Source organism: Ascidia mentula, chromosome 5 (assembly GCF_947561715.1).
Source record: "Ascidia mentula chromosome 5, kaAscMent1.1, whole genome shotgun sequence".
NCBI classification, from domain to species: Eukaryota; Metazoa; Chordata; class Ascidiacea; order Phlebobranchia; family Ascidiidae; genus Ascidia; species Ascidia mentula.
Genome location: NC_138570.1, coordinates 8,166,004 through 8,187,208, shown reverse-complemented (window position 1 = coordinate 8,187,208; position 21,205 = coordinate 8,166,004). Strand labels below are relative to the sequence as shown.

The following is a 21,205-nucleotide window of genomic DNA, read 5'->3' as shown; positions in this document are numbered from 1 at the left end:
CATAAACACATGCTTTCGTGGCACAACTCACTGTAACACAAAATAAAAAAAACCTTGATTATAAACAAGAATAATTTTATTACCAGTCGCAAAGGATTGCAACACGACTGTGGCGGCTCAAAATATGGCAACACACATATTTAATCGCGCATAGCCCTGCGCATGCCACGTCTGTTTCTGAATGGTGGATTTTGTTGCCGCATGGGCGGCCAGTTTCTACCTCTGTGTGGCATTGCGTCTGGGTGAGGAAAACGACCAGATCCAGGTCTCCCTCTTCCCCTCATTCGAACAGGTGGACGCCCAAATGGACCTCGTGGTCTGCCTTGCATACCCCCACGCATAACCTCTGATCCATGATCCATATCGTTGTAGCCCATGTCGTGTTCATACCCATATTCCCCCATGTTTTGGTCCATGCCTTGATTAAACATATGGCCGCGTTCCTGTCCGTAGAAGTCGTCTAAGTCGGGCCTTTCACCTTCAAACTGTTCATGGTTAAAGTTATTAGCCCAATCCATTGGAGGTTTTTCCAGTAAACCAGGCTTCCGGTGAAAACCTGGTTCATGCACAGGGCCACCTGAATCAATTTTGTTAGGTGGAGGTCCACGATGTTCAGAGCGCATATGATTGTTAGGCATGTCAAAGTCTGTATCCCTTTGGGGCATGAACGGCGGCATATCACCTCGCATTTTTTCGCCATACAGTCGATCCTCTGGCATCTCCCTGTCTGCAGGATGGTCTGGGTATGGTTCATCTGGCTGATAATCCATAGATGGCCTTCTATTAGGCATCGGTCTGTGGGGTTCAAAGTCATGCGGAGGTGGACCAGGTTCTGGGGACATTCTGCCCCTAAGATGATCCGGTGGCATTCTATCGTCCATTGGAGGGCGATCATGAGGGAACCGATCCGGGCCAGGAGGACCATGACGACCACGCGGAGGAAATCTTTCACCTCTGTGCCATGGAGGAGGTTCATCAAAACGTTCCCTTCTTGGTGATGGTGAACGAGACCACTCCCTCCTGGGTACTCCTGCTTTGTTTGACTCCCAAGCGGCTGCAAACATTCTTGGCACAGGTCGCGCATAAGGTATTTTCTTTCGGTTTTCCTGCTGCACCATAATCTATGAAAAAGTAAAATAATATTGTGTGTGGCTCCTCTATGAAAGTGTTTTTTCACCATACAAATCGCAGGTATAAAAAGTGAACAAACCTTTCTTTGAAATTCACTTTTTTCTTCAAATGACCAGTCCAAGCCGGGAATTCCCACCTTTAGTTCCTCTTCCTCTCGTTTTGCAACATCGGCTGCAGCTGCCATAGCATCACCCATTCCTGCACAACAATTAAAGCATTAAACAAACCAATTAACAGTACAACCAAGATCAGACAAATGTTACCTGGTATGTTTGGTGCTGATGGTGCGTCCTCAGATTGCGAAGCTGAGTTTGCTGGTTTTGGTGCATTGGCTTCATCATTGCTTGGAAAGAGGTTATACTTGTCTCGCATGTGGTCTCCTGGTCGATTTCTGGTCCAAAACTTACTGCAAATATCAATGTTATGTTAGTGGAAAGCAGAAATTATTGCAGTAAATAAAAATTGTACTTACGTGCTATGGTCATTTGAACCAGAGACTAAAATGTGACCAAGAGGATGCCAAGCAAGACTCCAAATGAGACTGTCATGGGCCCCATCGAGTCCCCCAACTTCCTTATCCTCACTACATACAGATAAAGATTACATAAACATTAAAAACATGTTGTGTCAAGTGATATTAATTTATGAATGGAGCTTCATGGCCAAGTAGCAACTACAATGACTTAGTAACAGTTGTGCTGATAAACTGCATTAAATATAATTTTGCCGAAAAGGTGTTCACTGTTCACTTACCCAACTTGCCAGAATATGATACTCCCTTCTGATCCACCACTTGCAAACATATCTTCATGTACGGGATGCCAGGCAACAGAAAATGCCTCCTTTTTGTGGCCTCTGAATACCTTTTAAAAATGAAAAAAATGGTAATCACACAACCAAACAACAGAACTGTAACCAGGATCATTAATTAATATACAACACTTCAATAAAAGCTAACATGCACCCATGCATTATAAGGAATTTCCTTAAAAGACACATTTAACATTTTCACATTCTACCTGACATTCCTCCTTAAGATTTCTGATGTCATACAACTTGACAAGGTGATCTCGTGAGGCAGTGAGAAACCAATTTCCATTGCGATTGAACTTAATGTCCATTACAGTTCCTTTATGGGCATGTCTAAAAATATTCATGAAAAGTAGTGAATTTACCTTGAAAGATCACAAATATGAATTTCTGGATGAACAATGACTGGCAGAGTAGTTACTCAACTTTCTATATCACTTACATCGTGGCAAGACTTTGTCCTGCTTTTGGGTCCCACAGTTTGACTGGAGTTTGCAAGTCTTTGCTGGCAGATGCAATGAGACACTTATGTGGATGCCAATCAACCTGCCACATAATGTTTCATACTTGATTTAAGTAACGATTAAAGTCCAACAAAGCACAGCTTTCGAATCATTGCCAATTTGTTTGGTCAATAACTTTAGTCTAAATTTAAGTTTTACAGTTTTACAATAAACCTTTGTCTAAACTGTTATTCTTTTGTTGCCAAACAACTAACCTGTTTCACATCTGATCCATGCCCTCTCAAAATCTGTTCTTCATGGCAACGCAGAAAATCCCAAACCCTGACAGTTCCATCATCACTGGCTGTGACAAATTTACTGTCAGTGGGGCCAAAACTGAAAAAAACATGTATTTTTGTTGACAAAAAGCAACAATAGCAAAAGGCACAAGTGTTATCATACCAAACAGAACGACAGGCCTGATCTTTGTGTGCCTGGTACATTTTCACATTGTTCATATTCAGCTGCCAATACTTAATGTATCCAAAGTTGTCCCCAGTGATAAGCCAAGCATCATTTCGTGACCAGGCCATAGCCCTGACTGGACTGTCATGTGCCTAAAACACAGATTGTGGTCAAAAAGAATTTGTGGCACATACAAATTAATCATAACCAATTTTAAACCAAAGGCATTGGATAAGGTACTTCTTCTTAATCAGTGGGCTACAGTACAGTGTTCAAGTGGGACATATTGCTAATGTTAAATACATGTTTGAACATCCAAAGACAAAAGCAGCTAAATTTTCCCACAAGAAATGTGGGCCACATAAGGAAAACTGAAAATAGGTTTTGACCACCAGCACCAGGTAATCATATTTCATGAAGAAAAATGTCAAGAAACACTAACATACATTGTGTTATATTACCTGTAAAATAGTTTCAAAGTTAAATGCTGTTCCATTCCACAACGTAAATTCTCCACTTGCTGACCCAGTAACTAACCTTCTGCCATCAGGTGTCCACACCACCTGATCAATAAGTATATAGTTTAATTTATATCATTTGCATTGCTCACTTCAAAGAACACAAAGTTGAAACAGGACTTTTTTTGCTCATTTCCAACTTATTGTTGAAGATTTGACATAAAATTTGTAGCTAGCTGATGATCTCTATGAACAGTGTTTTGAACCAAGAACTTAAATACCTTATAAACAGGACATTTCATCTTGTTAGTTGCACTTCTTACAAACTTTGTGGCAACACTTGACGCAGAATTATCTTTGTAAGCTATGGGAGCCTGCATTTCTATGGAGTATGAGGTATCAGGCAGTAATGCAGGTACATCAATCATCTCTCGCTGCCATCGACGTCTCTATAGGTAACAAAAGTTTATCACCATGGTTACCATAACTATGTTTAATGTTCAGTTTCATATTGTATATCGTAGTTATAGTGGGAGCATGTGGTTTCAGGAGCTGCCAGGCATATTGCTAAACATATATCTAAAGTTACACTCATCTGAGGCAAACAGCAAAAACCTTTTTTGTATCAGACATTTAAAAACTTTTAAACTCTACCTCAAGGTAAATGGTGCATGATGGGGTCCAATCAATAACTTTTCGGCCAGACTTTTTCCTAGCATCTTCAATGGCTTGTGGCAAAGGAACTGAGCCAGCACCTGGTTGAGATTGTAATGGTTTTCCTGTTTCATCCACTTGGCCAAGACGAAGAGCTTTTTCTAATTCACGTTGTCGAATCTGCTGCTTTAGGAAGTTGGGTTGAAACACGTAGGGCTGGTAAGACCTTAATAAAACAATTTCTTTCATTCCAAGGACTTTTCAAGTAGAAACCAAACACAATTTGCTTTACCTGGGTGGATATCTTTGCCCTTGAAGATTTGGGTCATTTGAAGGGTTTGGAAGAATATTGTTTGCTGAAGGATATAATGCAGCCATTGTATTGAGGGCTACATTAAACGTCGTTGCAATACTATTTTAAATATCTCGCCGCACTGTGGTGACTCATTTTCCAGTGGTGTTAATTGATAACTGACATTGAAACCTTATATTCTACAACACAAATTAAACTGTATTAAATGCATTCAGTTTTAAAAATAACCTTTCTCGTGATGATTTAAGCGATACTGTACTTGAATTGAGCGAAGCCCATAAACAGTTTTATATATATTTAAGTAGCAATAAATGCTTTTCATATCACTACTTACATACTTTTTAATTAAAACAAAACCGCACTTTCCTTCGCACGCACAACGGAATGGAATAAATTCATTGTCAAGAAATTAGTATTTTAAGTGCCATATAGAGGTACAGAAATTGGCGGGTCACTCATGAAGGCCTAATTTTCCAAATGGGACTCTTACGATTTGTTTTTTCACAAAATGTTCAGTTCAAATTATTTTAAAAAAATGATAAATAATCACAGAAACACAACAGGTTTCTCCAGCAAAAAATGTTTTTTGAGTATGCGTTAAAGTAGGCCACTGTGTGTGACAGCAAGGCAGCAACACGAAATGTCCTATAATAATAGAAAATTTTAGTAGGCAAAAACCACGACTTACGTAACGAAATAAATGCAGCTACGAAGAAAAAAAAACTATTTGTTTGTCGAGTAATTTCTGCGGGGAATCTCCCTGACTTGGCACTTCGGGTACGACAAGAAGAAACGTTCTGAAATGTGCCTGTGCACGATGAGGCCATTTTAGTTTCGCAAGAATGGATGAGAATGCCACCAAACAGACATACCGGGGAGATGGGGTTTCCTCCATTGAGTTATTCAGAAATTTGAAAGTGCTGACGCGTTGTTCACACTTGATTCTTAATTGTTTCGTGTTTGTTGCGCAAAAAAAAAATTTACGTTGCGAGGTTTTGTATAGTTTGTATAGTTACCGCTTGTTTAACGGGTTTATTAATTTATTTGCGCATTTGCTTCAAATATAGAAACAATTATATCATTTGAAGAATATGTAGGCGCTCTGGCGCCAACACTTAATCTATATGTAAGCACTAAAACACAATGGGAATTCACTGTGGGATGAGGAAGCATATGGCGAAGACAGGAAACTCCAAATAACGTTTGCATGCATTATTTCATCTTAAAAGCTTGAGGCACAGTACAAAGTTGAGGATTTAGTCACGTATCCAATAGTTAGGTTTCATTTGCAGGCAATAACTGTAGTGTTTCATTGTGAGTTTTGTAAGGACGGTTTTTTTCATTATGCAATCCCTCACATTAAAATGAGGGTAAATTTATTGCATGCGAAAAAGTGATAATTCTTAAAAGCTACGATGGGTAATTTTAGCAAACAACATTTGTATTCACAGGCAAAATGGGTGCAACAAAATTGCGAAAGATTGTAAAAGCAATTATCTGTTTGTTATGTATTAGCTTCGTTAAAGCGCAGTCAACAATGCCAGTGGGCCATCTAAAGCCGTTGGGCCAACAAAGGCCACCGAGTATAGATATCGATGAATTTACGGTAAGTCGCTGCTCAGTTGCTGGTATTGTAGTTTAATCAACAACATTCTTGTTTAGCTTGAAACGGCTCCGCATCCTGATCGGTTTTATGACGAGTACGTGAAGCCAAGCAAGGCAGCAATTTTTCGAGGGGTTATGCTCGACACAAAAGCGTTTAAAACGTGGACTGACGAATACATAAGGGAAAACTACGGCGAATTGGAAGTGAGGTTGGAAGGGAAGAAAGAAAAGGTCGGTTACGCATTCAGGTCACGTTGACTGGTTATGTTGGCAACTACTTAAGCTAATCTCTTCCGCTATTGCAAGCGTGCCTTTTTTCTGCCGCATTCTCAGCAAATGCAATGAACAAACAAGTAACTGATGTTCAAAGATTGCAGTTGACTGTTGTCATTTTCGGGAATATTTCCTAACATATAATCTATCTTCTACTATTTTTTTTTTTTTACAATGAAACTCTACTTTAAAGGTGCACATGACTCCAATTGGAGAGAAATATCTTGGTCGAGACACGTTCCGACATTTCGTCGACCATTACCATGACAACGATTCAAAGACGTACGTGGTTTCAGAATTGCCGGAGCCAATGTTCGGCGAGGTCGGCGTCTTGCCTTCTGTGGGTGCGTGCGGTCAGATGGGAAAACACTTTGTCGAAATTGACATCTGGTGGAGCGGAGGTGGTTCGTCGAGCGTGATTCACAAGGTTAGTTTCAGTAGCAAAATCAGTTTGGCTGTTCCAATTATGTTAAATGCACAATTGGTCAAATTTAATTAGAAACAGCAATAAAACAAATCACATTCATAGATGAATTGAAAAAGATTAGTCGTTTTCATAAGAAACACGACATGAAGTGTAACATTTTCCATTGGCGATTATACACCATAAAAGCATGAGTTTGCTTATTGATCCACAGGCAATGATAGTTTATGACGTAACCGATGTACTTTCTTAGGACGCATTCAACCAAATCAACTGCTTGTATCGCGGAACGAAATACTGGAAAATGTACGAATACAAATATGAAAAGTGGATTTACAAACACTGGGAGTCGGAAAGTGAAATTGGCGGGTGATGATGCAATTTTACAGTTGGCACAAAATTACGACGGAGTAAACTGTACTGACACATGTAGAATGACTTAGCTTTGCAGCAGTGCTTGCACAACAAAAAACAAGGAAGTTGGATGCCAAAGCTAAAACACAATCTTAAAGTTACATTATTCCAGATATTTTTTGTTGGTATTTGTAACTTTTATACTTCTAAAAAGCTTGCAGCTAAAGTCTCACTTAAATATTTTGCCCAATAGACAAAAAAATGGACAACGCTTTTGTAAACAACGTTTTCCCATCAAAATCATGTAATTAAAAATTTTTTCCTTGTTTTAAACCAGATTTTCGGACATCAACGTCGCGGCTGTTAATCTAAGAAAGCATCCCGATTTTGCCAAAATTCCCTGGTCCAGTTTCACAATAAACGCAGGAGATTGCTTGTTTTTACCCAAAAGTAGGTGGTTTTGCTTTTCAGTTGTTTGTGCAACAATAGGGATTCGGGAAAATGATTTCAAATAAACTATAAAGTGCATCCTGTATGAAATACAGAAGTATTAGTTAAGATAGGGTGTAATTGGGTATTTGGTTCAATACTTTTTACAAACTAAAGATTAGTCCGAATCGTGCACAGATTATTAATTCTTGTTGTGATTATGTCCATTCAGTTTAATAAACCGGTTCGTGCAACAATAGCAAAATTAGGGGAAACCATTCAAATTAAATTTATTCGTGTGAATAAACATATGTTATGCAAGGATAAAAAATCTATTTTTGAAACATGTATTATTCTGTCTTGAAGGCTACTATCACCAGGTCGAGTCAAAGGGTCCCCAGAACCTGGCTGTGTCTATTTTGTTTGGTCGTTTCGACGGATATGACAAAATAAATACTTCGGATTGCACTGATGAAACAGGTTTGCAAATTGTAGTTGCGGCTGCTATTAAAGTGCGTTTATAATACTCAAAATGTTTCATTGAAAAGATTATCAAACGCCGAGGCCACTAAGTGATTTTGATGTGATGTGGAAATGGTCGGGTAAAGGCGTGATGTCCATGGGAAGAGCTGATTTTGAAGAAGGCTACAGGTGCAAATATTAAAAGCATAATGTTAGCACAGGTAATATCCAATTCGCGGCACGTCACAAAAAATATTTTGTATTTAATCCATGCAAATTTCACTCAACAAAGTCACTGACTGCCCAAAAATATCTCAAAAAATCATTGTTCTTCTGTACTTACACTGAGGGCCGTATTCATTTGTCACTTATTAGTATGTCTGAGTTTTCTATTTCATGGTTTGAGATTAATATACGTATGTGTGGAATCTTCAGGAACACCATGATCACAACCGCACAAGAGTATCAAGATGGCGGGATGGTTTTCAATGAAAGAGTAGTGGAAGAAATGTTTGGGGATAATGGAGAGGACGACGGGAAGCTTAGGGAGACCAATTATACCAAGGTTCATTTAAACGTATAGTCATTCGTTTTAAATTTCAATGGAGTTCTCACGCAACGCGTATTGTGAGCAGGCGTTCAATATGCTCGATACGAATGGCGACGGAAGTTTGACTCCAGATGAAGCCCGCCAACTTACGTGGAACCAATTTCGCGACTTTGGAAATGAAGTGAGAGAGCGTCGCCTGTTTGACAACCTCTGCGTACTCGCACGTATACTATTTAAATTAGTTGCAGAAACAGATGACGCCTAATTTTAGTGCGCGGTATACTGTTTCTGAATGAACAACAAAAAGCTGTCTCAACATAATGCTGTTTTAAAACTCATTTAGAAATACTACTTACGCTCTCTCAAGTTACAATAAAATAATTTGTTGTTGATGCTGCAGAGCGTATCACATACTAAAATGGATTACCTGGCTTGTTTAATAAACTTTAAGATTTTGTCTGCTATTCAGCTGACCTTCGTATGGAATTATAAAAGTCACAGAACGCCTTAAGCAAATCGTAAACGATGCAACTTTGTTCGATTTTGATGTAGATTGAATTCATTGAGCCGTCAAACAATTACGAGTTCGAGTATTCGTTTATATCGTACGACTCTGTGCGGGAACTCTTGGAGAGAAGTTTGTCACTCAAGGACAAAATACCTCGCGCGGGGTGGATCAGAGCTTATACCAAACGATTGGGGGGAACTCCCGAATTTGCAAACGAGGTAAGTTTTCTCAAGAAAAACAAACACGAGAAAAGACTATTCACGGATCTATTTAAAATTTTGAGAAGAAAGAGACTGACCCATACTGTTAAAAATATTGACATGTTTTTTTTGTTTAAAACGTTTCGGCAAGAGCATATGCCCAATAATATGGGCCATGCAGTCTCTTTATTCTCAGAATAGATCCGTAAATAGTCTTTTCTCATTAGTTTTCTCGTGTTTACAGCCTACAGCAAAACAAAAACTTATAATTTCCATTCAAAACTCAATTAGTTTCAAATTTTACCCATTGAGAAAAACTCGTTGTTTTCCAACTTCCTCAAAACAAAAATGATTTATTTTTTTTCATTTCACGTGAACAGATTTTCACAAAGCTAGTTGGCTCAGAAGAGGAAAACACTCTGATAAGCAAGGAGGTAACTGATGAAAAAATGAAGCACGCGCTGCAGAAATGGATTTACTATTGGGCCCCACAATACGCGAGCGGTGACAAGAGACCGGGAACCGAGGATGAAGTGGAAGAAGAACCAGAAGAACAGGAAGAAGATCAGATCAACCTTGATCATGTGAATGACCAACGTGAAAAATTCGAACTGTGATTTTGCTCATATTTTGAAACCTGTGTTAGTTTAAATATGTAGCTGTGAGTTGCAAGTGCGTGCGCTGGCTGTAACTTTTTTTTTAAAGAACTCAGAATAAACGGTGTCTGCGTGACCGACGGGCATTCATCCTGACGTAATTAGTAATATCCTTTCAAAACAGACAGTTGGGGTATAACAAAGCAGCGTACTTATTGTTTGGGTCAGGCCGATGGAAACCAATATCATATTGCATATTACTTGATTATTTATCACATGGTACGCAAACAGAAGCTATGTGAACGCAAATAAATTTAACACCAGCTTGCCTTGCAACAATCAGGAAATCGGTCTTCTTACAATGGGATTGATATTTTCCTTCCCAACGTATATTTGTGGAAATTTCGTTTCGGGCATTCTGCCTCATCGCCTACCATATGGCATTCCGGAAGTGATATCTCGCTGTATGGCAGAATGTAAGTGGACTACGACGCGAGGCAGCGTGTGCTGACTAACTGGATAGAATCACACTGTATTTTTCACATTGTTCTATTTTTGTCACGTGAAATCTGTAAGCAGCGCGTGTGTTTGGCAAGATGGCACTACAGCAACTAGCACAAGGGCTATTTAAAAAAACTGGCAAGTTTGGATAACCATTGCACGAAAATAATAAAAAAGCGTTATTGCACTAAAGTCCCCGCAGCATGCACTCTGCAAACCAAATACAGTGATTGTGGTAAACTCTGTTTAAAGCTCCTCGCGGCCGCTTTTATCGCTTGACTTTCCAAGTTCTTCTTCGATGAGTTGATCAAAGTCTTCGTCCTCTCGTTGCTCTCCCACCGACTCCGGTTCCTCCTCTCGTTGCTCTCCCACCGACTCCGGTTCCTCCTCTTCCTCCTCCATTTCTTGAGAATCAGCAGTACTACGCTGGTAGAGAGACCACTTCTCTAGGGCTTTGTCTACCATGTCGTAGGTGACTTTTTCGCCTTCAATCACGTTGATTTCGTCCGAGCCACTCAGCGATGTAAATATCTAAGTGGAAATTACAGCACATGATCTCCAGTATTTTTGACAGGGCCAGTGGTTCCTAAACCAATCCACATGTGGCGCACTTGTGGGGATTTCAATACACAGAGAGCATGTATTAGGAAGACTTTTCCAAATTTTCATTGGTTAAGTGTAATCGGAAATAAACGGAGCGAGTATATATTTAAACCACAGGAGAGCTGTTGCCACCTTTCTAGAGGTAGTATTTCTCGACGACGCACAGTTTGGAATCACGTTAGTATTGATAGAGCTTACTCTGTTTGCGAACAGCGCCGTCCCGTTGGTGTATGCTTGGTATGCATTGACCCAATTGCTTCGTTTCAACTGTTTGATGCGCAGAGCGGTGTCAAGCAGGTAACGCACCACGTCATATGAAACAGAGTAGTACTCGTATTCGTAAGTATTGGACCCTTCAAAGTGCTCAACCTTTAAAGATTCCTTGTTACATATATGTGCGATCTCCACAATGCAATTTGGGGTGTAGGCTAGATATAAGTGTGACATACCTCAATTCCAAATCGACGAAGTTGATCCCAGTTGGCGGTTTTGATTTCGTCCATATCAACTTCTTGGTCGCCGTCAGTGTCCAGCACCAAAATCGCCTGTTAAAAACAATACGTGTTGAGAACGCGAACTTATCATCAACTGCAACGACCATACCTTAGTGTAATTTCCCAGCCTTAGTTTATTGTCCTCGTCACCGCCGTAAAATTCTAAAAGACCCTCGGCGGTAAGCTTTTTGCCTACGTTTGAATATTCTTCAGCAGCGCTAGCGAGCTCCTGCCTGAATGACAGTTAACGTTAAAAACGTACTGGTGTAAGAAATATGATGTGTGCGTGTTGACTTTGTTACCTGAAATTCTCTTCGAAGTCGCCGTTGCCCATTGACATCGTCCCATGACCGCTCCACTCCCACATTACATCGAAATCACTAAGTGGTCTAGCTGTTTTGTAGTCTAGGGCAATTTAAGTGTTAAAAATTACAATTTAAAAAAAAATCAAAAAATATGTAGTACACACTGGAACGAACAAACGTAAATGCACTATTGTAAATGGTGATAACGTTTCTATATTAAAGGTCATTTTAGTATTATTTTATTTTTTTGGCAGTTCTGTCTAAAATGACACCAACATCTACACAACAATCACCTGTTTCTGGGGTGCAATCTGACATGTTGAGTGTTTCACGGCCATCAAATCGACTGAACAGTATTGACACAGCCATGTTATTATTGGGAGATGAATCAACTTGGTGATAGTAACCTGGTACATTCAGAAAAAATTGATGAAACTTCACATGAAAAGATTTTGTTTTTGGTTTGAGTTATATATTAAACAGCAATCAATATCAACAAAATATACAATGTGGGACATTTTACTTTCTCTTGTAGTTAAAAAACAACTAAACAAAAATCATTTCCTCACTTTTTGGCAGAAACAGGCAATCTCCTGGATTGATGGTAATGTTGCTCCAGGGAATTTTGGCAATGTTTGGGTGGGCATACATGTCCACTTTTTCAACATTAATATCAGAAAATCTGCAAATAGAGACAAGTGTAAAATAACTGATCAATACAGAATTGTCATTCAGACAGAGGTATAAGCAGTCTTTTACATAAAAAATAAACTTTTCCCCTTACCCTCCTATCTCATTTTCAGGTTCCCAATGTTTGTGAATCCATTTCTCATATTTGTGTTCAAATAGCTTCCAATACTTTGTTCCTTTGTACAAACAGTTGATTTGGTTGTAAGCATCCTGTCAATCACAGAACTTTTGTTGTTGCATTTGCAGCACAAAAAAACATTAGAACAAAAAAAGATCAAATTCAATCATCAGTTTTAGTTACATTGATGGTATTATTGGATGAAAGTCTGAAACATTTATACCTTGTGGATCATACTTTTTGAACCACCGCTGCTCCACCAAATGTCTATCTCCACAAAACGCTTAGCCATTTCCCCACAAGCGCCAACAGATGGCATAACTGTACTTCCTGAATACATAGGCTTGGGTAATTCTGAAACAACATAGGTTCTCGACTCTGGGCCCTTGGACTTTTCTATGAAGTGTCGGAAATTGTCTCTTCCCATATAGGTTTCACCAATTGGCACAAAAGAACCCTAAAAATATGGTTGGAAATGCACAAAAATAAGGATAAAAAATAAAAATATTGTTATGTTGTTGTTAAACAACCATCATGTATATGTGAATTGAGGAGCAAAACAAGTTGCATGAGGGACAGGCTTTCATAAACATGCTGGTTCAATAGTATTTAGAGGAAGAGTTGAACCAGGAAATTGCTTTTCCTCATGCCAAACTGCTTTTAACAGCTGTTGTTTATAATGAAAATCACTGCACATCTTAATTTTAAGTCCAATAATTCTGCAGTTGACATGAAATTGTCATTACTCTTTTTACATGTTTTCTCTTTTACATATATACATTTAAACAAGGTACATTTTATTCAGCAATCTTGGATGCTATATTTTTTGTTATAAAACAACACATAAATTATGATAGGAATTGGCTACAAAATTACTAACATAATTTAACCTTTTCTTTTTTTCCTTCAAGCCTAACTTCCAAATCACCAAAATGTTCTGCAATGTACTCATCCGACCATCCATTGTATGCTTCTGCATTTGTCACTGCATTTCGAAAAACTGCTGCCCGACTTGGTTTCACATATTTTTCATAAAATTCTTCAGGCTTGGGAGCATTGTCTGGCTAAAATGTACAAACAACTTTGCAATTGGAGATTTAAAAAATACTATGACAAACAACATTGTTCACATCTTCGTTTTGGCAGTAACTTTAGCGTTTGTTTCTTATATATATATATTATTATGGAATAAAGACAAATACAATAGAAATACCCAAAGTATATATTTACTTATAATGTTCTTTTTTCTGAGTAGGCAAATAAAACCACGGACAATTGCAGTAAACTTACCGTAAATTCATCAACATCCACTGAAGGAGGACGTTGAAATCCCAAAGGTTGAAGATGTCCGACTGGCACTGAGCTCTGGGCAAACGCCTGGTGGGCAACCAGCAAAATCCAATACAATTCCATTTTAAATTTAACGAATTGGAAGCAATTGTAACTTCCACAGCGACGTTTTCCAACTTTTGAGACACGCGCACGCGAGTCGCAAACGCAGTCACGTTGCATCCAGCGACTTCCCTTTTTCTACTGTCGAGTGTCGAAGCGTGCGTGAATGCGGAAAAGAAACAAGAAAAGATGCATATGCATGCAGTGGCTGCATTGACTTTATTCATCAGGTTTAACCACCAAAATGCACTGAGAAGTCCTCAAAACGCTCATTGAGGAAATATAAAAGTTAAAAGTCCCGCCGCTGTATAGGTAAAATCCCAGCCAATTAGTTACAGATGCCCTTGCCACGGACCGCTGTGTTGGGTGGGACAATCCAGAATTGAAATAAGTAAATATGCTCTGAACATATAAATATACCTGAACAGAGTTTGCCTATCTAAGCAACACATCGCCATAGGATAGGGGTTTTGGTTGAGAAGATACTGGCAAGCGTAAAAACATGAGGGCTATAGGAGGCTATAGGACAGGTCGGTGTCGGTTCATTAACAATTACTCGTGACAAACTTGACTGGTTCTGGAACGTTTTTGACTGCTATAAAACAGACGTGTTTCGATTGGTACGATACACAACATATATATCTTTTGGGAGAGAAACCGGGACAATGTGGAAAACAAGACAGGAACAACGGACAATTGCTGACACAAAGCGAAAAGTGGAGTCGCCAGAATGTCAATAGGTTATTTTTAACCAAGTTACGAACCATTAAGGTCTTGTTAAAATTGAAAATGACTTGTTTTGCTTTATGATGTATCTCGCACCTACGTTAAAATAATTTAAAATTTATAAAAATGTGTTTCCTTTCGAAAAAGTTTTCATAATCGAAGCGTGTCTGGATCCCTACATCTGAAGCATTCGAGCGTGAATGGCCTCAAGTCACGACAGTTACGTCACAAAACAATTACCATGATTGGAGGATTGCCTTGCCATCAAAATTCATGAATTCTTTCAGCGTGAGGAATTGATTGTGTTGTGGTAGGTATTTGTTATGGTTGTACTGCGTGTTGTGAGGAAAAGACAGTGGTCGTTCATCTGTTTTTTCTGTTTTGGTTAACAAATTAATAAATTTGGATATTATTACTCCGAAAAATGAAACATACAATTAGACAATATTTGTCAACCTTTTACACTGATGACGATGTGCATTTTAGTGCTTGTTTATGTTTAAAAATAAACAAATGCCCACACCACACAGTTGCAACAAATTATCAGCAAGTTTAATAGTCTCTTTTTACAAAAGTGATTAAACTGTACATCAATATATACAGATTTTTAGGAGATCTTTTTAAAGCTCTGACTATGGGGGAAAATAGTTATCAATCACCCCTTGTTTCAAGATATGCACCAGCAGAAATGGCATACAATTTCAGTGATAAAAAAAAGTTTTCCACCTGGAGAAAATTGTGGCATACTTTGGCTAAAGCTGAGCAGCAATTGGGTCTATCCATATCAAGCGAACAATTACTTGAGTTAGAATCTAACATAGAAATTACTGCTGATGACATTAAAGCTGCTAAAGAGGTTGAAAAAACGCGACGGCATGATGTAATGTCACATGTCCATGTGTATGGCCTAACTTGTCCCAAAGCTGCACCAATTATTCATCTGGGAGCAACTTCTTGTTTTGTTGGAGATAATACTGATCTAATTGTTATTCGGGATGCCATAAACATAGTTTTGCCCAAAATAGTGCGTTGCATGTTTCGCTTAAAAGAATTTGCTTCCAAGTATGCAGATTTGCCTACACTTGGCTTTACCCATTTCCAGCCTGCTCAATTGACCACTGTAGGTAAAAGGGCATGTCTTTGGATTCAAGATTTGCTAATGGATTTTAATAATATAGAAGCATTCACAGAATCAATGCGATTTCGGGGAATTAAAGGAGCCACTGGAACCCAGGCCAGTTTTCTTGTCTTATTTGATGGGGACAGTGAAAAAGTTCAACAACTTGACAAGTTGCTCACTGAATTGAGTGGATTCAAGTCTGCATACATTATAACAGGGCAGACATACCCCAGAAAAGTGGATGCTGAAATTTTGTGCCGACTAGCCAGCCTTGGTAGTACTGTAAGCAAAATATGTACCGACATTCGATTGTTGGCTCACTTAAAAGAGATTGAAGAGCCATTTGAGTCTAGCCAAATTGGTTCTAGTGCGATGGCATACAAGCGTAATCCAATGCGCAGTGAAAGATGTTGCTCCTTGGCAAGACACTTAATAACATTGTGTCAAAACCCTTTGCACACTGCAGGCACTCAGTGGTTTGAGCGCACACTCGATGACAGCGCCAATCGACGAATCTGCATTCCTGAGGCATTTTTGACTGCAGACATTTTACTCAACACTCTTCAGAATATCTCTGAAGGACTTGTGGTGTATCCAAAAGTTATTCAAAAGCATATAGACGAGGAACTGCCCTTCATGGCAACCGAAAATATGATTATGGAAATGGTTAGTGAGGGTGGTAAAAATAGACAGGAAGTGCATGAAAAGATCAGAGTTCTGTCACAAGAGGCTGGCAGTGTCGTCAAAAAAGATGGTGGTAAGAATAATTTAGTGGCAAAAATTTGCTCGGACCCCTTTTTTTCTTGCATACACGACAAAATGGAAAAGTTGCTAGATCCCAGTTCCTTCATTGGAAGAGCACCACAACAAACTTATCAGTTTCTAGCAATGGAGGTTGAACCTGTATTGGAGAGATATAGGGATCAGTTGGGTAGCCAAGCAAGTTTAAATGTTTGATCTCATAAATTACGTGCAACATGATGCTAGTTTTTTTCTTGAGCATGCCTGCTAAAACCTGTTTTCCTTGCTATGTATGGGACTGCTAGATGTGTCCAAATGATCACTGCTTTTTCTTTAGTGTGTCTGCTAAAACCCATTTTCCCCACTATGTTATGACTGCTGGATATACCCAAACTTTTACTGCATTTTTCAGAACATTTGTAAACACCTATAGTGAAATGTTTACCATGCTGTAAATGTTAGCCCAAAGGATAAATTACTTCAAGTCACTAACTTGAAAGTCTATACAACACAAAATGCCCTGTAAAAAGCTTCGATTTGCTGTTGTGTGCTCCAGCAACATGAACCGGAGCATGGAAGCCCATAGGTTTATGAGGTATGTAACATATTTCCTTTTCAGTTTCTTGTAATGATTCCTTGTTTCTTTTGCAGTAAAAAAGGTTTTGATGTGCAATCATTTGGAAGCGGAAATCAGGTGAAACTACCTGGCCAGGCAGCAGACAAACCAAATGTCTTCAGCTTTGACTGGCGCTACGACGATATTTACAACAAACTGAAAGAAAAAGATCCTCATTTGTATCCTTGCACTGACGCTTTATTTTTTTTGCAGGGACACCCACATGTTTGTAAAGTTAACCGTTGCCCTGAACCTTTTAATTTTTTATGATCAAGCATTAGCTAATGGGTGTATTTTAACATTTACAGGTTTGCACCTTTAGCAGATTGTTTAAAGGATGGAGATTTCATAAAAAGTCAAACTTCGGTAAGAAGAAATATATAGGTTGCAGCTTGTAGATGAAATTTTGAAACACGTTTTAATGTTTTTTATTATATAGAATATCTTTGTTTACTTAAATCAACATTTTATAAACGCTTTATTTTTTTACAAGAGCTAATGCTGAAAGCTCTACTCATGCATCATCACTTTAATAGCTTGTGGGGCTGATTACTCATGTGCTGTTGTTGGTTTAGTTGTAGGCAAGTGGGAAATATATACATGTTTACATTAGGCAAAGTTTGTGGGTGGAATTTTCTGTCTTATGATCCAAGAAGTTATTTGTAAAAATTCAAATTTTCTGGCTTTCCATCCCACAATTCGGATAAGGAAACAAAAAGATTGCAAATGGGTTGGTGTAATTCTCAAAACGCAAGTTGGGCTGTTGTTTGGTTGTGGACAGTTTAAACGATCCGTACGTCAGATAATTACCACTGTCTATTAAAATCTTTCTTTGAAGTTGCGATTTGAAAACTAGAACGGTTACAAAAAAAAATAATTGTAAAACAAATGAATTCGTGGGGATTTTTAAAAATCCTGTTGTGAACTATTCCTTGAGGTTATATTGTGTGAAAGATGTTTACGTCCTGCTGCCCGAATTTCTTTCAGAAGTACGTGACAACCGTTTGCAATATGGATACATAATGACGATATATTGATCACTGTAGCTCACAACCGAAGTTTTGCATACTTATGAAACACTACGACAAGTAGTGTGTTGATTCAAGTCGAATAGTTTTCTTTTTGATTCGCGGAACTGCTCTCAACAAAAATATCAATTATCTTCTACCAGTAATTTTTGCGTCACTTGAATGCTAAATTTATACTTTTAGTTTTACCGGAATCTCTCAGTTAATGACACATGGTCGGCATTTTTCTTTTGTGCTTAGTGTCGTACTTTGTGTTGCAGGGCCGTTGACGAGAACAGCTTGGAAGCGACAGGAATGCACTGGTCGTCTCGAATACCATCAATTCTCTTGAAAGAGCGTTTTTCTAATATGACAAGAACTTTTAGTATTAGGCCTACAGGGTTTGTTAAATGAAACTAGCCTACATGCCGAAGTCGTTCTTACACGCCCTCGGGAAAGACAGGAATAAGAAGAAACCGGGCTGCACTTTTTAATAATTAAAATAATTTTCTACGCAGTAAACAGGGATTGTAAATCGGAAATATTGATGCGACTTTTTGGTTTAGTCCACGTTGGAATTTCCAATGCACCAATAAGAACTAAAAACTTTTGTTAGTTAGCATTCGGTTGAAAAATTGTGTCGGTATGTTTTTTGTCTAACGCTTGGACAGGTATATAAACATACGGAAAATGGATTTTGTTTGGCTGTATTGTTGCGTTCTCGACTCAAACCTGTTGAATACGCAAAACCATTTATGATTGACTTAAACCTGTTAAATACGCAGCTTGAGCCCAATTGGAGGCGACTCGTTTTTTTCAGATAGTCCAATGATGGTCTGCACGTGCCCAATGAACTTTGATAGAAATGGTCTTTTCGGGGATGCTAAACCTATGCCTAGCCTAGCCAATGTCGAAATGCTAAAATACATGGTCTGGTTAACAAAGTTTTTTCTCAGGAACACGGCTCGTGGGCGCGAGGAATCGATTCTGCGATTTGTTCTTCTTTTGTAATGATTTAATGTCTCTCAATCTGCTTCTATTTCTGTTAACAGGTGAAGGTAACTTCATAATTCCTTTCGCAGTGAACCCAAAGCATGAGGAAAAACACCCACGACCAGCAACAAACGTTACCCTCGTTATACATAATTATTGTTAGCATATCTGAATATAATACTTCCCAAAAGTCTGGCGTGGTTGCTCACGTTTAACCAATGGATCGTTGGATTGCTGGTAAGGCGGTTATTTTTTTTAACGCATTATAGCTATTTCTTTTCGCCGTCTGTGCAGAAAACGTCTGACTTGGTCTCCCACTTAGTAGCCTTTCGACCTGAAACCACATTTCCGCTTATTAAAATCAATTTGAAAACTCCACTGCTTTACGGTGTACCTGACTATAGGTGACAATAGGATTTGACAGATTTTCGAAATAGGCATATTGTTCATGTTGCCATGTCATTTACAAAATCCCTAAGAACTAACGACTAAACACGAACTCGATTAAACTCTAAATCCTAACTAAACGACGATCTGAAATTCGTGTTTCCTTGTTTGGTACCCGCAGGGGCCCAGAGTGAAAAAACTGGTTCGAGGCGTTTTTGTGGAGTTAACATTAAGTAGTAGGCCGAGATGAATCCTTTCGGTGGAAATTCGTCAACTTTAAGGAAACTCTCTGGATTCTTACATCGATTGGGTCCATGTCGGTATAAAAACGGTCGATGTGCGAGAACTTTTCATCTTTCGTAGAACAGTGTGGTATAACCGAGAACGAACGTAATTAACAAAACTATCTTGAAAAGTGTTTTTATAATTTATCCCTTGACCAACGTTATCTACACGTCTTTCGCAGGTCTGCCGGTTGCTGACTGCAGTGAAATGTCGAAGAACTGTCATTGAGGTTTGCTTTTGGTAGCTATGTTTGACGCGCATATACCCATAAATAAATAAGAAACCTTCGCAACATGCAATTTGCAACACCACTGGCAAAGGTAAAGGAGGCATTTGTGGTGCCATCTAGCGGCGAGTGAGTTTAGTTTGATTTTCAGAACGAGGGCGCCAGAGATGCGTGGGCGCAGTTTACGGCCCCAGGCCATGATGGCGCGTGGTAAGGCCGGAAGGCTGTAGGAGAACACCATGCACTGATTCGTATGGAGTGGTTAATTGTTTTTTGATACATCATTTGAATGATGTTATGCACTGTACCAAAATATGTGTGCTGTCACTTTTCCCAAACCACGAATGGTTTCCTTGACTAACTAACACAAAAGATATACACAAAACGGAGTTCTCAACATGCTCGATCGAAATCGTCGCATCAAGGAACGACCGCAGCGATTTCAGGATTGTCCCGAAAAGTTCGATATCATCATAACGCTGGAAGAACGCGTTTACGATCAAGTTATGGAAGGCATGTATTTCAAGACTTTTGTTTTCATCGATATTACTTTTGTTTTTACCTTTTTTTAGACTTTAACACTCGAGAGAGCGAAGAAATGCAGCCTGTACACGTCATAAACTTTAATATTCAAGATAACCACGAGGAAGCAACGATTGGTGCCTTCGTTGTTGGCGAATTTGCAAAAATGGTAAACACGAATTCAAGTTATTCACTGTTACTATGACAGAAAAGAATTTTTCGTTTGAATACGATTATTGTTGTTTTACCCTGACAACTAAACATTGCACTAAGTATTAACATATATCATTACAGATGCAGGATTCATCTGACCTTGACAATGAAATTGACGAGCTTCTACAGGAATTTGAAGAAAAGACCAAGCGACAAATTATGCATTCCGTGCATTTTTACTAATGAGGTTTCTTGGCGATTGATGTGCCGCTAAAATGTCTCCGTAGACCTCCCTCTTGTATCAAGATATCAGTTCCGTTTTGAAATTTCTGTTTCGTAATGTGCATGTTTTGGCTGCAGTGTTTTTATTTTATTCTTGGAAATATCTTCCTTTTGTACTGCCTGTAAATAAGTCCCGTCTCCTTGCGTCTTTTTTATTTTAATTCTTTTGTTTTTCGCTATTGTGTCCGATTTCTGAAGGTATTGGTATGTCCACTAAATGGACATCTCAAAAATGTAAACGACCTTTGTGAATAGCCAAGTGTGCGAGGTGAAAATCTACAGGCTTGCCATAGGCCTCTATCAAAACCTGTATGTCAGTTTTCGATTGTACAAAGATAAAACGTAAGTGACAATGGCGATATCCAGGGA

General features: G+C 38.8%; 5 protein-coding genes across 5 annotated transcripts; 3 read left to right on the top strand and 2 right to left on the bottom strand.

Annotated features, from left to right (window-relative positions):
* Window positions 1-58: 58 nt before the first annotated feature.
* LOC145904049 (pre-mRNA 3' end processing protein WDR33-like) lies at window positions 59-4,449 on the bottom strand. Its single transcript, XM_082992270.1, has 13 exons — window positions 4,254-4,449; window positions 3,962-4,187; window positions 3,589-3,756; window positions 3,311-3,412; window positions 2,847-3,001; window positions 2,660-2,780; window positions 2,384-2,487; window positions 2,151-2,274; window positions 1,885-1,994; window positions 1,604-1,714; window positions 1,395-1,537; window positions 1,211-1,329; window positions 59-1,121 (listed from the first exon to the last, which is right to left on the bottom strand). The coding sequence occupies exons 1-13, from the start codon at window positions 4,337-4,339 to the stop codon at window positions 141-143; spliced, it is 2,550 nt and encodes an 849-aa protein (XP_082848396.1). The 5' UTR covers window positions 4,340-4,449; the 3' UTR covers window positions 59-140.
* Window positions 4,450-5,729: 1,280 nt separating this feature from the next.
* On the top strand, window positions 5,730-9,821 carry LOC145902405 (uncharacterized). The gene is made up of 11 exons (XM_082990354.1): window positions 5,730-5,880; window positions 5,937-6,110; window positions 6,346-6,579; window positions 6,830-6,945; window positions 7,268-7,380; window positions 7,726-7,839; window positions 7,908-8,010; window positions 8,257-8,386; window positions 8,457-8,552; window positions 8,924-9,097; window positions 9,460-9,821. The coding sequence occupies exons 1-11, from the start codon at window positions 5,731-5,733 to the stop codon at window positions 9,694-9,696; spliced, it is 1,641 nt and encodes a 546-aa protein (XP_082846480.1). The 5' UTR covers window position 5,730; the 3' UTR covers window positions 9,697-9,821.
* A 104-nt stretch (window positions 9,822-9,925) lies between these two features.
* On the bottom strand, window positions 9,926-13,987 carry LOC145902032 (uncharacterized). Its single transcript, XM_082989870.1, has 11 exons — window positions 13,677-13,987; window positions 13,277-13,450; window positions 12,610-12,843; window positions 12,363-12,478; window positions 12,148-12,260; window positions 11,872-11,985; window positions 11,576-11,678; window positions 11,383-11,506; window positions 11,229-11,324; window positions 10,978-11,148; window positions 9,926-10,707 (listed from the first exon to the last, which is right to left on the bottom strand). Exons 1-11 carry the CDS (start codon window positions 13,896-13,898, stop codon window positions 10,423-10,425), a joined length of 1,752 nt encoding a protein of 583 aa, XP_082845996.1. The 5' UTR covers window positions 13,899-13,987; the 3' UTR covers window positions 9,926-10,422.
* A 1,126-nt stretch (window positions 13,988-15,113) lies between these two features.
* LOC145901625 (adenylosuccinate lyase-like) lies at window positions 15,114-16,765 on the top strand. The gene has a single exon (XM_082989372.1). The coding sequence runs from the start codon at window positions 15,139-15,141 to the stop codon at window positions 16,579-16,581; it is 1,443 nt and encodes a 480-aa protein (XP_082845498.1). The 5' UTR covers window positions 15,114-15,138; the 3' UTR covers window positions 16,582-16,765.
* A 2-nt stretch (window positions 16,766-16,767) lies between these two features.
* On the top strand, window positions 16,768-21,133 carry LOC145901626 (RNA polymerase II subunit A C-terminal domain phosphatase SSU72-like). The gene is made up of 5 exons (XM_082989373.1): window positions 16,768-16,960; window positions 17,017-17,160; window positions 20,253-20,392; window positions 20,452-20,570; window positions 20,696-21,133. The coding sequence occupies exons 1-5, from the start codon at window positions 16,881-16,883 to the stop codon at window positions 20,795-20,797; spliced, it is 585 nt and encodes a 194-aa protein (XP_082845499.1). The 5' UTR covers window positions 16,768-16,880; the 3' UTR covers window positions 20,798-21,133.
* The last annotated feature ends 72 nt before the right edge of the window (window positions 21,134-21,205 follow it).

What these genes read in the sequence shown, in the direction of transcription:
- LOC145901625 (XM_082989372.1), top strand. Translation starts at nt 15,139, where the DNA reads ATGGGGGAAAATAGTTATCAATCACCCCTTGTTTCAAGATATGCACCA.
- LOC145902032 (XM_082989870.1), bottom strand. Translation starts at nt 13,898, where the DNA reads ATGCAACGTGACTGCGTTTGCGACTCGCGTGCGCGTGTCTCAAAAGTT. An exon ending in TTGCCTGTTTCTGCCAAAAA is followed by an intron (nt 11,986 to 12,147) that starts GTGAGGAAATGA and finishes TGAATGTACCAG; the next exon opens with GTTACTATCACCAAGTTGAT. An exon ending in CGGCGCTGTTCGCAAACAGA is followed by an intron (nt 10,708 to 10,977) that starts GTAAGCTCTATC and finishes ATTTCCACTTAG; the next exon opens with ATATTTACATCGCTGAGTGG.
- LOC145902405 (XM_082990354.1), top strand. Translation starts at nt 5,731, where the DNA reads ATGGGTGCAACAAAATTGCGAAAGATTGTAAAAGCAATTATCTGTTTG. An exon ending in TCGGAAAGTGAAATTGGCGG is followed by an intron (nt 6,946 to 7,267) that starts GTGATGATGCAA and finishes GTTTTAAACCAG; the next exon opens with ATTTTCGGACATCAACGTCG. An exon ending in GATTTTGAAGAAGGCTACAG is followed by an intron (nt 8,011 to 8,256) that starts GTGCAAATATTA and finishes TGGAATCTTCAG; the next exon opens with GAACACCATGATCACAACCG.
- LOC145901626 (XM_082989373.1), top strand. Translation starts at nt 16,881, where the DNA reads ATGCCCTGTAAAAAGCTTCGATTTGCTGTTGTGTGCTCCAGCAACATG. An exon ending in GAAGCCCATAGGTTTATGAG is followed by an intron (nt 16,961 to 17,016) that starts GTATGTAACATA and finishes TTTCTTTTGCAG; the next exon opens with TAAAAAAGGTTTTGATGTGC. An exon ending in AAAGAAAAAGATCCTCATTT is followed by an intron (nt 17,161 to 20,252) that starts GTATCCTTGCAC and finishes CTAACACAAAAG; the next exon opens with ATATACACAAAACGGAGTTC.
- LOC145904049 (XM_082992270.1), bottom strand. Translation starts at nt 4,339, where the DNA reads ATGGCTGCATTATATCCTTCAGCAAACAATATTCTTCCAAACCCTTCA. An exon ending in GGGCAAAGATATCCACCCAG is followed by an intron (nt 4,188 to 4,253) that starts GTAAAGCAAATT and finishes TGTTTTATTAAG; the next exon opens with GTCTTACCAGCCCTACGTGT. An exon ending in ACTTTGAAACTATTTTACAG is followed by an intron (nt 3,002 to 3,310) that starts GTAATATAACAC and finishes TCTGTGTTTTAG; the next exon opens with GCACATGACAGTCCAGTCAG.